We start from the raw sequence: 11,241 nt of genomic DNA on the forward strand, positions 1-11,241 counted from the left end.
TTGGGTGAATTTTGCCCATTCCTCCTGACATAGCTGGTGTAACCGAATCAGGTTTCTAGGCCTCCTTGCTCGCACACGCTTTTTCAGTTCTGCCAACAAATCTTCAATTGTGTTGAGGTCAGAGCTTTGTGATGGCCACTCCAATAACTTGACTTTGTTGTCGTTAAGCCATTTTGCCACAACTTTGGAAGTATGCTCGGGGTCATTGTCCATTTGGAAAACCCATTTGCGACCAAGCCTTAACTTCCTGAATGATGTCTTGAGATGTTGCTTCAATATATCCACATAATTTTCCTCCCTCATGATGCCATCTATTTTGTGAAGTGCACCAGTGCCTCCTGCAGCAAAGCACCCCCACAACATGATGCTGCCACCCCTGTGCTTCATGGTTTGGATGGTGTTCTTCAGCTTGCAAGCATCCCCCTTTTCCTCCAAACATAACAATGGTCATTATTACCAAACAGTTCTATTTTTGTTTCATCAGACCAGAGGATATTTCTCCAAAAAGTTCAATCTTTGTCCCCATGTGCAGTTGTAAACCATAGTCTGGCTTTTTTATGGCAGTTTTGGAGCAGTGGCTTCTTCCTTGCTGAGCGGCCTTTCAGGTTATGTCGATATAGGACTCCTTTACTGTGGATATAGATACTTTTGTACCTGTTTCCTCCAGCATCTTCACAAGGTCCTTTGCTGATGTTCTGGGATTGATTTGCACTTTTCGCACCAAAGTATGTTCATCTCTAGGAGACAGAATGTGTCTCCTTCCTGAGCGGCTACATGGTCCTATGGTGTTTATACTTGCGTACTATTGTTTGTACAGATAAACGTGGTACCTTCAGGTGTTTGGAAATTGCTCCCAATGATGAACCAGACTTGTGGAGGTCCACAATTTTCTTCTGAGGTCTTGGCTGATTTATTTGGATTTTCCCATGATTACAAGCAAAGAGGCACTGAGTTTTAAGGTAGGCCTTGAAATACATCCACAGGTACCCCTCCAATTGACTCAAATGTTGTCAATTAGCCTATCAGAAACTTCTAAAGCCATGACATCATTTTCTGGAATCTTCCAAGCTGTTTAAAGGCACAGTCAACTTAGTGTATGTAAACTTCAGACCCACTGGAATTGTGATACAGTGAATTATAAGTGAAATAATCTGTCTATAGACAATTGTTGGAAACATGTATTGTGTCATGCACAAAGTAGATGTCCTAACCAACTTGCCAAAACTATTTGTTGTTGACAAGAAATTTGGGGAGTGGTTGAAAAACGAGTTTTAACGACTCCAACCTAAGTGTAGGTAAACTTCCAACTTCAACTGTACCTGGGTGTGATGTATGAAATATAATAGAATGTAATAGAATATAAGTAGAATAGAATAGAATGACTATCTCCCCTAGATAGACCATGTGGCATTTGGATTAAATAAAAAAACACAAAACAGCACAATTCACACGTAACAAATAGCTTACATATACGTATTTACTTCATTGTTAGTGTTTTTGTTGATGGGCCCCAGGCCAACTCTGTGATGATGGTATGGTATCCACACCTTCCAGAGTATGGCTTTAAAAAAAGTGAAAGCTTGCGCAGCTTCTGCGCAGCATTGATTCTACTCAATAGAACGACTGGTAGAGGTTATTGAATTACCGTTCTCTTAGCAGCAGAATATTATGCTACAGCACGATCGTCGATAATGTATTTTCTAAATAAGAGTCCCCCTGCAAATATATCCGGGGCTTTTTAGCACTATAGTGCAGTACAACTGTTTTTTACAGCACTGCAACCACCTTTGAAAAAAATTAATGGATAAATTGACCTATTTTGAAAGTTTACACAAATACTGGTAGGATTACGTGGGGTAGCTACCCCCCTAAGAACAATGTCCAATTGCTGACACAAAAAGCAATGTTTTTTATTTAAAAAAAATGTTATGTGGATGATGGACATACATAGGCAAACAAACTATGAAGGGAAATAAGTGGCTACAGTTTACACTTTTTTGTTATTTAGTGAAATGTTGTTTTTAGAAAAGGGCCGTTTTTCCCAAGTACCTGGGTAACTGTTACTCTACAGCCCAATATGTACCCCATGTACAGTCATGTTTTATTTATTTAACCTTTATTTAACTAGGCAGGTCAGTTAATAAGAACAAATTCTTAGTTACATTGAGGGCCTACAATATTACAATGTATTGCAATTGGGGATATGAAGGGGCGGAGTAAAAAGCCAGCAGCAGGCCATGCGACACAGTCCCCCTCAAAAATGAAACATATTTGGTTAGCGACTACTGAGTATTTTCCACCCCACTTTAGCCCAATGAGTCCCACTGTGATGCTGTTGCATTTTGGACTTCAACCCCCTTTAAAATAGTGTGTTTGAGCTACAGACTTCTGGGTTGTACCATTGGATTCGTAAATGTATTCTGCATCTGTAAATACCAACCATCAGTCTGATTAAAGGGGGGATGAGCTAGAGTAGAGAGGGTGGTCAACAAAGTGCTGCTGGATATGTACGACACAGTCCCCCTCCAAAACTTCACATATTTGGTTAGCAGAGACCGTACTGAGTATTTTCCACCCCACTTTAGTTGAGACAGGTAGAAAAGTTATCTCTACAAGCCAACATCTATCCCACATACAGTCTAGTATTACAGTGTATTGCATTGGGGGCTATGGAGGGGCGGAGTGAAATCCAGCAGAAGGCTGTGTGAGATAGTCCCCCTCAAAAACCTAACCATATTTGGTTAGTAAAGACCCTAAGGATAATTTTCCACCATACTTTAGCGTAGACATGTAGAAAGGCAAGTTATCTCTCCAGACCAATATTCTCAACATACCGGTGTCAACATTGTACATTTTCATTATTGGTCATAGAATTATTATTATTTTTTTTTCATAAATTACTTATTGCCTTTTCTTGTTGGCCATTGATTAAATATATTTTGAATGAATTATCCACATTGGATTTTTTTTAAATGCGGTCATTACCATACGAATGTAGTTCATCGTTTGTGCTGTTAGCAGCATACTAGTGGTTATAGAAGGGTTTTGTAACACATTGGGAGTGTCCTCCTAAACAAGAACTGCATGATAAGAGAACCCGATCCTTGAGAGAAACATTTTATCTTCGTTTTTCAGAATGTTTTAGAAAGGTGGTGTCAGGCCACCATTTCACTTGTTCATTTCACCTTTCCCGAACCGTAGCCTACCAAGCTCCGTTTAACAACATCCTCGAACTATCGCACTCATCTATCTAACAGGTAAGCAGGTAAGAAGACTGCATTGTTACATTCGATTGACACAAGTTTGACAATGTTGCAATTTAACTTGTTAGTTGTTACAAAGTTGCAAATGAACCATAAGGTTCAATAATCATAAACGGAACAGAGTGGAGAATGTAGCTAGTATGGTTTGGTATTTTACAAATGTGTCTAATTTCCTCTTCTGATGCATTAATGGGATATTTGTAAAGCATTCACGTTATGTGTCATGTGTTTATTTAAAACGAAACGTATATAGCTTGATAATGCCATTTATTTTTCAGTGAAATTGTCCTAATATGCCTAGCCTTTTGCCTACTATAACTTTGTTGATGTGTTGCCAGGAGAAGTGAATGCGCACGGCCCTTTTACGTCATGTGATTGAATGCCCGTTTTGGTAAGGTCCTAAAAGGGAAATGGACTTTCAATTGACATAGGCCTACTCTAAACTAGTTTCCAGGAAAGTGTTTGTAGTTTATAAATTATACATGCGGGCCTATACGCTATTAGCAATTATTCAATATTTTTAATGTATTATACCATTTAGAGTTCAGCCGTTTGAACTGTCATTTTAATTCTGAAGTTGCAATAGGCACATCAAATTATGGGACACACTTTTGCTATAGATATCAGCGCACATATGCGTGCAGTGTTGAGAACAAGCCTTACTCATGTCTGGATCTTGGAAACTATTCAACACACTGTGCATGTACAATGAGGCTTTACCCCAGTGTTTAACCCAAAAGGCTCAGACTGTAGTGTTACCATCTACGCGGGCCAGCACCTGTGTCTCACTGGGCCATGACTCCAGCGGACCTGCTTTAACTTGGGGCCAAGGCAAGGCCGCCGGGGTTTTCCGGAAGACATTAACAAAACAATGGCTAACTATGAACATGGGTTTACAGTACACATTTTAAGGTTAACACCGTCTCACAAAGCAACTGTTTTGATTATGCAGAGATTGTTGATTCTCTCATCACAAGGCCCCACTGTCAGTCATAGCTATGGAAACACAATTTATAACATCAGCGTGTATAGACTAGTGTAACACTGGTGTTACAGTCGAAAAGCAGTAATAGAGAGCAGGTTGGCTAAACGGAACTATAGTAATGGATGTTGCTGTTTCATCAGGGTGCTACAAGATGAAGTAAACCATGTAATCGCTGAATGTTTGCTATTTCATGCAGACAAAGAAAGAAGCTAACTAAATGATTTAGTATTCGAATTTCACATTTTTTAAAGTTGATAATTTACGCAAAGTAATGCTAATGAGACTAGAGCTGTGTTTGAATACTCATACTACCCACACTAACCGTACTATTTGTTAAGTGAATTTAGTATATAGCATGCTTATTGGTCATAGTATGGATTTAGTTAGTATGCCAAAAGTTCCCGGATGTCGTACTAAATTCGCCAAAATATGAAGTCTTCACGCAGAGGACGCTAATACTTTACGGCCCATAATGCAATTCTTCAGGAAATGGGCGTGACTTCACCGCGTTTTCAGATTTGAAGAAAATGGCGGAAAATATGCAGCCCGAGTACAACGAGAGCGAATTCAAGTTCAGTGCTTTAACTTATGACAAATGCTAATGAAAATGTCACTTGGCCACTTATGCATAAAACGTGCCAGTGTATTAACTATAGGCTAACTACCCAACGTTTATTGACTTAATTATTCCCGTCATTCTTAGTTTAGCTTAATGGTATAGACGAGCGATCTCAATGGACATTCGGGTCATTTCTAAATTCACTCTGGCTATCTAACGTTACTCTTGATTTCAGAGCACTCTCGTCTGAGTGTACCAGAACGCAGAGTAATGAATGTTCAACTGAAATGATACTGTTCATTTACAGTATACTAAAATTAATGTATACTGTTCCTGCTGCCCTTTGCCAGTTCAGAGCATTGTCAGATTGTGAGGTCAGAACGCTCTGAATTTGAAAAGACTAAGGCAGTCAAGCAACCAAGCTAACAGGTTACGGTAGGTTAGTTTGGCTAGCTACTTCCAGACAAAAAAACTCACTTTGACCATTTTACTCGCCCTAGCTGGTTAGGCTGTTTTCATATTAGCCAGAGTGTTGGTGACTGTAATTGTTATGTGGTCAATGATTTAATTACGCTTTTTGCCGATGTTTACTGGCACCTGCCATGTTCAACTGGTGTTGAGCGTTCGTAAATTCCTCAGTTATCTTGCACTCTGGCACACTCAAGTGTATTTGCGAACGCGCCCTAGGTTGTGAGACTGGGTGTGTATGCCTCCACTCCAGGATTACATGGTAGTTTGCCTCATGTTAGGCTTTCGAACAAATAAATAAAACAAAGGACAACAAAATGCATCAGATTAACCGATTTTAATGAAGCCAGCAATGCATCTCAGTGATTGACAGTCCACAGGTATTATTGCATGTTGACTAACACATGGCAGTGAAATTAGATTATATCTAGTCATGATCAGTTTCATATTTAATTCTGGTAAATTTAGTAGCTAGATTGGATTGATAGCGGCATATTGACGTTATTGGTTGGCTAGCAAGCAACACTTGGCGTTACACATCGTTCACTTTCAGGAAAACTGTCCCAGCCACTAGGTAGCTAGCTATCGTTAGTTCAAATAAAGCAAAACGATGTAACGTCACTAATATGAAAGTGCAAATGTAAACTATAAAACCACCATAGTTTAATTTTGTGCCGTAAGTAATGTTAGCTAAAACGACTGATACCGAGACAACAGGCAGAGGGTTCTCGTTGGAACGTGGACGCGCATCAGACAGTACTTGCACTTTGAAACCCACGCCCACTGAGCAAAATGCCTTGAAAGGAGTGTGTCCCATCCCATCAAATTATAACCTACAAGTGTAATGAATTCTACAGAATAATAATGAAGAGGTTTAACCAATGTAATTAACAGGCAGTACCCTCTCTTCTCCAGACATGTCGTGGCTGCCTATGCTTGGTTTGACTGCCCTGCCTCATCTAGGGGGGCTCTATGGAGGCTACGTGACACGCAAGCAGGTGAAAACCTGGTACACCACTCTCAACAAGCCGTCATGGCGTCCAAATAATGCTGTGTTCCCAATAGTGTGGACCACCCTCTACACAGGCATGGGGTGAGTGAGAGACAGCATACTCTGCCAGTTTGAAAACAATCCTCTAAACCCCTTCCATTATCAGATTTGAATTGCAACCAATATGGTACTGTACACCTATCTAGATTCTACATAATGTATGCTGTTTCCCAACTGAATGTGGTGGAAATCAGCTTCATGCACTTCATTTTACCACTATTTTATTTTTTATGAATCATGAAATATGGAACTAACATGCATTTTATCATTGATGATCACCCTGATAGGTATGGCTCCTACCTGGTGTGGAAGGAGTGTGGGGGTTTCACTGAGGATGCTGTGGTACCTTTGGGATTCTATGGGTTGCAGCTGGCTCTCAACTGGGCCTGGACTCCGATCTTCTTTGGAGCACACAAGTTGAAAATGGTGAGCTCTCAGATAATGCACATGGTTGTGGGCTGGTCAAAAGGACTCATGGCTTCAGGTTGAGATAATGAGGAGCAGTACACTCAAAATGAGAATTTCTCTGAATATTATTTTTTCCAATAGGTGACACATTCCATTGTAAAAACCACCTCCATTCTGCTGCCGTGACTGCGACATGATCAATGTTGTGTTTTCTCTCCCCCAGGCACTCATAGAGATAGTGATGTTGACTGGTGCTGTTGGAGCCACCATGGTATCCTGGTATCCCGTCAATCGCACGGCCAGCCTGCTCCTGACACCCTACCTTGCATGGCTGTGCCTGGCCACCTCCCTTAACTACTGCATATGGAGAGATAACCCAGATGAGGATGAAAAGGAGGAGTAGGCAACACGGTATTTTCTGTACTTGGTTCCAGCTCCATTGGCCAAAGAATTTGTATAATGATGATGTGCTACTGCATTTTTGCTTTTTTACATAAAATAGAGGTTTCTCTCATAACCTAATCGCCAATTAAGAAATTGGGGCTTGGCTTTTGCAAGATTTAAGAAATGTTTTTCAATGCCCTTTAATTTATTCCAATATTTCTGTTGAAGAAACTTACCATGGCTTTGTATTATACTGATATTTCCTTTTCTTATTACAAGGAAAGTACATGCCAGCAAAGCCTTAAGTATATCAGATTTGATTTACATTTGCCTATTATGTTGTTCACATTAAAAAATGTCATACTTTATATGCCCCATCATTTCTTCTGTATGATACAATGGCCCTGCTTAAATGACAAGAGATCCAAAGAAATAAGAATAACGTTTTATTTCTAAAGTGGCTGAATGGGAGAGGAAAGATACACAGCCCAAGTGCTACTTGTTTTCAGGAACCTTCTCAGGGGTGACATCTTCTGGTTTGGTGGAGAAACGCTCTGTGAGAGTTTTCCACAAGCCCTTCTTCTCTTCATCCATCTGCTGCATGCTACCTGTGAGGGGGACGATACACGAGAGGGGTTATAGAGACATCAGAACCATTACCATGCATTTTCTGAACACCCTGTGGAGTTCCTTTAGCTTGTGTGCCAGTTTGCTGTTTTGGCTCTCTTGCAGTCTGGGTGCCAGCCTCCTGCTGAAAGAGTGCGGGTGTCTAGTCTGCCAGAGGGCCCCCAGGCTAGTGCTAGTCTGCCAGAGGGCTCCCAGGCTAGTGCTAGTCTGTTTCTCCTCTCTAAGGAAAAAGCTTCTATGAACATGCTGGTATCCTCAAAGTCCACTCGATAGTGCTATTAGCCCGATTAACACTACAGGTGTTGTTTTTGAGACAACATCATGACTGATATAGTAGTCTATGCTTTTTCATTGATGTGTCTAAAACTGACAGTAGTAGAAGACATGAACTATTAATAGAACATTTGGTATGGAAAAGAAATAGGGAGGTGTGTATGTCCTCAAAATAAATACAGAAGCATTTTCACATAGCTGCAAGCATAAAGAAAGAAAGTGATATACTTGGGAAAATGGATATGTAGAGATATTGTGTCCATACCTGTTGCTAATAGCATTCTACATTCTTCCACTGTGACACCTGTAAAACTGGTGTCTCTTGTGCGGGGGAACTGTGAACAGATATTACAGGAGATAAAGGTGATGATAAACCTGACTGACATCACTTGGCTGATTCCAAGCTCTTTCATAGCTGCCGCAAGAAGCAAATGTATCGAGTAATGAACAGATATCACTGAGTGGTCCTGGCTGTGGATTTGGGCCTATGGGTTGGTTAGGCCTATGCTATGACATGAAAGTCTCTACATTAAAGCCAATACAATATCAATAGGGATATAAGGGAATACTTACTCGTTCTCTGTATATGTTAGTGTTAATCCGGGCCAAGCTGTCATACATTTGATCACACTTCTCTGGATCCGAGAGCTGTCAAGAAAGATCAGAACAGTTAATAGGGGGACCATACAATATCCACATCTAGCAACTATCCACATACAGATAAGGGCATTTTGTAAGATTTCATGCTGTTCAATGGTCAGTTCAATTTCAAAATAAGTGTGAAAATTACTCATTTAAAGTTAAGAAATATGTTTAAAACCATCATGTTGATCTTAGGTGAGGCTACATTTCCTCAGCCCCATTCCTCAATTTACCAAACAGTGGCAGAAGGCTTTTCAAATGACAGATAATGCCTTTGCCTTTTGTAAGTAAACCAGTCCCTCCGTGCTACTGAATGATTGTTTGGACTGTCGTGTCTCACAACTCAATAAAAGATATTGAAAAACATTTGATTATAGCTCTAAAGGCCCGCGATTGTCATTACTAAACATGTTTGTTTAGCCTGTAACTGCAAGGTTGATATGGACGGGTGCCCTATCATCACCATCCTACGCTAGCTAAACTTCAGCCTGAAGCTATCTAGCCACATTGGTTAGCGTTCTCGTACGACATATGAAGCGGAATCGTTTTACCTGTGTGTTTTCACCTTCACGAAAGGCAAGGGCTACTCTCTGTCTTAGAAACGTTCCTAAATCACGGCCTTTCTTTGATTCGTCCCGTGGCCATTCTTCGCAGAGTTTCAAAAACCGACGGTACCGTGTTGCAGACATTTTCTGTTATGGAACGCAAAAAACGACTATGAATATGTTAGATAAAGACATCATTGAACGACCTGAGTTTGGCCGCTATCGGCGACCGTAGTTTTCAACTTCATGGCATTCCGTATTGGTGTTACATGTCAATCCTTCCCCTCGCTGGTAAATCGTTATTCAGCAGAAAGGAAAGCACTCACACTAAAAAGCTAATATGAGTGGAGCTGGAAAAAAGGCTGTCGGGGCACCGTCTGGTGGTGTCGGGGAATGGATCAGTACCGCATGTCGGTTCGCTACAGATAGGAATGATTTTCGAAGGTATTTATGATTAAACATTCACATTGTAGCTAGCTATCTTGCAAAACATGTGCCTGCTTTGCCCTTGGATATACCGGTATGAACACCCCTTAGCTAATTGCTCAGCAGTCATTGCAAACATAACATCAAATTCGAACGAACATGGTTTTGTGATATTTGGGACACATTTTGTGATACGTTGTGGGGTTGGGCAACCCCATAACAATACCCCCCAACACACAAACTGTAAGAGTCAACGTGGAACTAACTCGGTAAAGTAATGAATATAATGAATTGTATTGTCTCCCGTGACTTTATTCATGAAGATAATTTTGTTGTATATAATTATATTAATTCATTGTTTAATGTGTCTTTATTTAGGAACCTACTGGTCAACCTGGGCCTTTTTGCAGCTGGAGTTTGGGTTGCCAGGAATCTCTCAGATTTTGACCTGATGTCTCCTCAACCAATCACGTAGTGCAATAACTGGATGGATGTCGGGAGGTACAGGGCAGGCCTCACTTCAATTCATGTTTGATTACCTGGTATATGTGTAATTTGTTTTTTGCTAGTTGAATGAACACCAGTATTAATATCTCTATTTTATTTTCAGGTGTCTCGGACCAAAATGGCAGTCGAAGGGACAAGATATATGCTTTATATTTTCTATTTTATTGGTTGGTGATGGGATAATGTTAAAGATAGTCTGGAAACTGGTGTGACTGATAATTACTTTATTTGAACTGTATTGCTTTCAGTATCAACACACTTTCAGTTCTCTTCATTATGTACATGTTAGATCCAATGCACACAGTGACATAACTTTTGTGACAATCATTTACCTGCTTAAATAAAGTTCATAATACTTTAACTTGCATCTTAAGTGCTAGAGAGAACTTCAAAACTGAGCTTGGTGTGGAATCAATTATAAAACAGAAATTCTTCAAGAATCTAAGTCTGTGCATGACCACTTAGCCATGGGGGCAAGAGAACCAGTCTGCACTATGGTACTGCTGTCGGTGTCAACAAAGAAATGTGACGACCAGAAGCAGGCATACCTTGAAGTTACCGTTAGATTGATAAACAAACAAACTGTAGAAATAATTATCTATAATTCATTAGTCAAAGTAAATTGTATGTGGTAAGAAAGGCATAAGCGTTGAACTGGTGTACCATTTATTACAGGGCTAGCTGTTTTTTTTGCTAGTTAGCTACACTGTGCGGAACAAAAATATAAATGCAACATGTAAAGTTTAGTCCCATGTTTCAAGAGCTGAAATAAAAAAATCTTAGACATTTTCCATATACAGAAAAAGCTTCAATCTCAAATTTTGTGCACAAATTTGTTTACATCCCTGTTAGTGAGCATATCTCCTTTGCCAAGGTTATCCATCCAATTGACATGTGTGGCATATGAAGAAGCAGATTAAACACATGATCATTACAAGGTGCATCTTGTGCTGGAGACAAAAGGCCACTCAAGTGTACAGTTTTGTCACACAACACAATGGCTGCGGCCCAATCTCAAAGTAGACAGCACTCAGCCCTTGAATGATGTTTTACATTGTCACATCCGAGTGCGCCTTAAATGTCTCTTGCCCAAGCGAGGGAGA

General features: G+C 40.2%; 3 protein-coding genes across 4 annotated transcripts; 2 read left to right on the forward strand and 1 right to left on the reverse strand.

The window, feature by feature from the left end:
- Nucleotides 1-3,014: 3,014 nt before the first annotated feature.
- Nucleotides 3,015-7,486, forward strand: tspo (translocator protein). 2 transcript variants are annotated; one of them, XM_024374271.2, is made up of 4 exons: nt 3,015-3,265; nt 6,191-6,368; nt 6,614-6,752; nt 6,958-7,486. In XM_024374271.2, the coding sequence occupies exons 2-4, from the start codon at nt 6,193-6,195 to the stop codon at nt 7,135-7,137; spliced, it is 495 nt and encodes a 164-aa protein (XP_024230039.1). In that variant the 5' UTR covers nt 3,015-3,265; nt 6,191-6,192; the 3' UTR covers nt 7,138-7,486. The 2 variants fall into 2 exon arrangements, with proteins under 2 accessions (XP_024230039.1, XP_024230032.1); XM_024374264.2 differs by having other exon boundaries at nt 3,016-3,257.
- A 65-nt stretch (nt 7,487-7,551) lies between these two features.
- LOC112215331 (ubiquinol-cytochrome-c reductase complex assembly factor 2) lies at nt 7,552-9,411 on the reverse strand. The gene is made up of 4 exons (XM_024374282.2): nt 9,212-9,411; nt 8,592-8,666; nt 8,284-8,353; nt 7,552-7,726 (listed from the first exon to the last, which is right to left on the reverse strand). The coding sequence occupies exons 1-4, from the start codon at nt 9,347-9,349 to the stop codon at nt 7,614-7,616; spliced, it is 396 nt and encodes a 131-aa protein (XP_024230050.1). The 5' UTR covers nt 9,350-9,411; the 3' UTR covers nt 7,552-7,613.
- Nucleotides 9,412-9,444: 33 nt separating this feature from the next.
- tomm6 (translocase of outer mitochondrial membrane 6 homolog (yeast)) lies at nt 9,445-10,536 on the forward strand. The gene is made up of 3 exons (XM_024374296.2): nt 9,445-9,649; nt 10,010-10,132; nt 10,242-10,536. Exons 1-2 carry the CDS (start codon nt 9,546-9,548, stop codon nt 10,104-10,106), a joined length of 201 nt encoding a protein of 66 aa, XP_024230064.1. The 5' UTR covers nt 9,445-9,545; the 3' UTR covers nt 10,107-10,132; nt 10,242-10,536.
- The last annotated feature ends 705 nt before the right edge of the window (nt 10,537-11,241 follow it).

Source organism: Oncorhynchus tshawytscha, linkage group LG02, assembly GCF_018296145.1.
Source record: "Oncorhynchus tshawytscha isolate Ot180627B linkage group LG02, Otsh_v2.0, whole genome shotgun sequence".
In the NCBI taxonomy this organism is placed as follows: domain Eukaryota; kingdom Metazoa; phylum Chordata; class Actinopteri; order Salmoniformes; family Salmonidae; genus Oncorhynchus; species Oncorhynchus tshawytscha.

Coding starts and splice junctions, on each gene's coding strand:
- tspo (XM_024374271.2), top strand. CDS start 6,193: ATGTCGTGGCTGCCTATGCTTGGTTTGACTGCCCTGCCTCATCTAGGG. Junction 6,369..6,613: donor ACCCTCTACACAGGCATGGG/GTGAGTGAGAGA, acceptor TCACCCTGATAG/GTATGGCTCCTACCTGGTGT. Junction 6,753..6,957: donor GAGCACACAAGTTGAAAATG/GTGAGCTCTCAG, acceptor TCTCTCCCCCAG/GCACTCATAGAGATAGTGAT.
- LOC112215331 (XM_024374282.2), bottom strand. CDS start 9,349: ATGTCTGCAACACGGTACCGTCGGTTTTTGAAACTCTGCGAAGAATGG. Junction 8,667..9,211: donor GTGAAGGTGAAAACACACAG/GTAAAACGATTC, acceptor CTTTCTTGACAG/CTCTCGGATCCAGAGAAGTG. Junction 8,354..8,591: donor CTAACATATACAGAGAACGA/GTAAGTATTCCC, acceptor ATCTGTTCACAG/TTCCCCCGCACAAGAGACAC.
- tomm6 (XM_024374296.2), top strand. CDS start 9,546: ATGAGTGGAGCTGGAAAAAAGGCTGTCGGGGCACCGTCTGGTGGTGTC. Junction 9,650..10,009: donor GATAGGAATGATTTTCGAAG/GTATTTATGATT, acceptor GTCTTTATTTAG/GAACCTACTGGTCAACCTGG.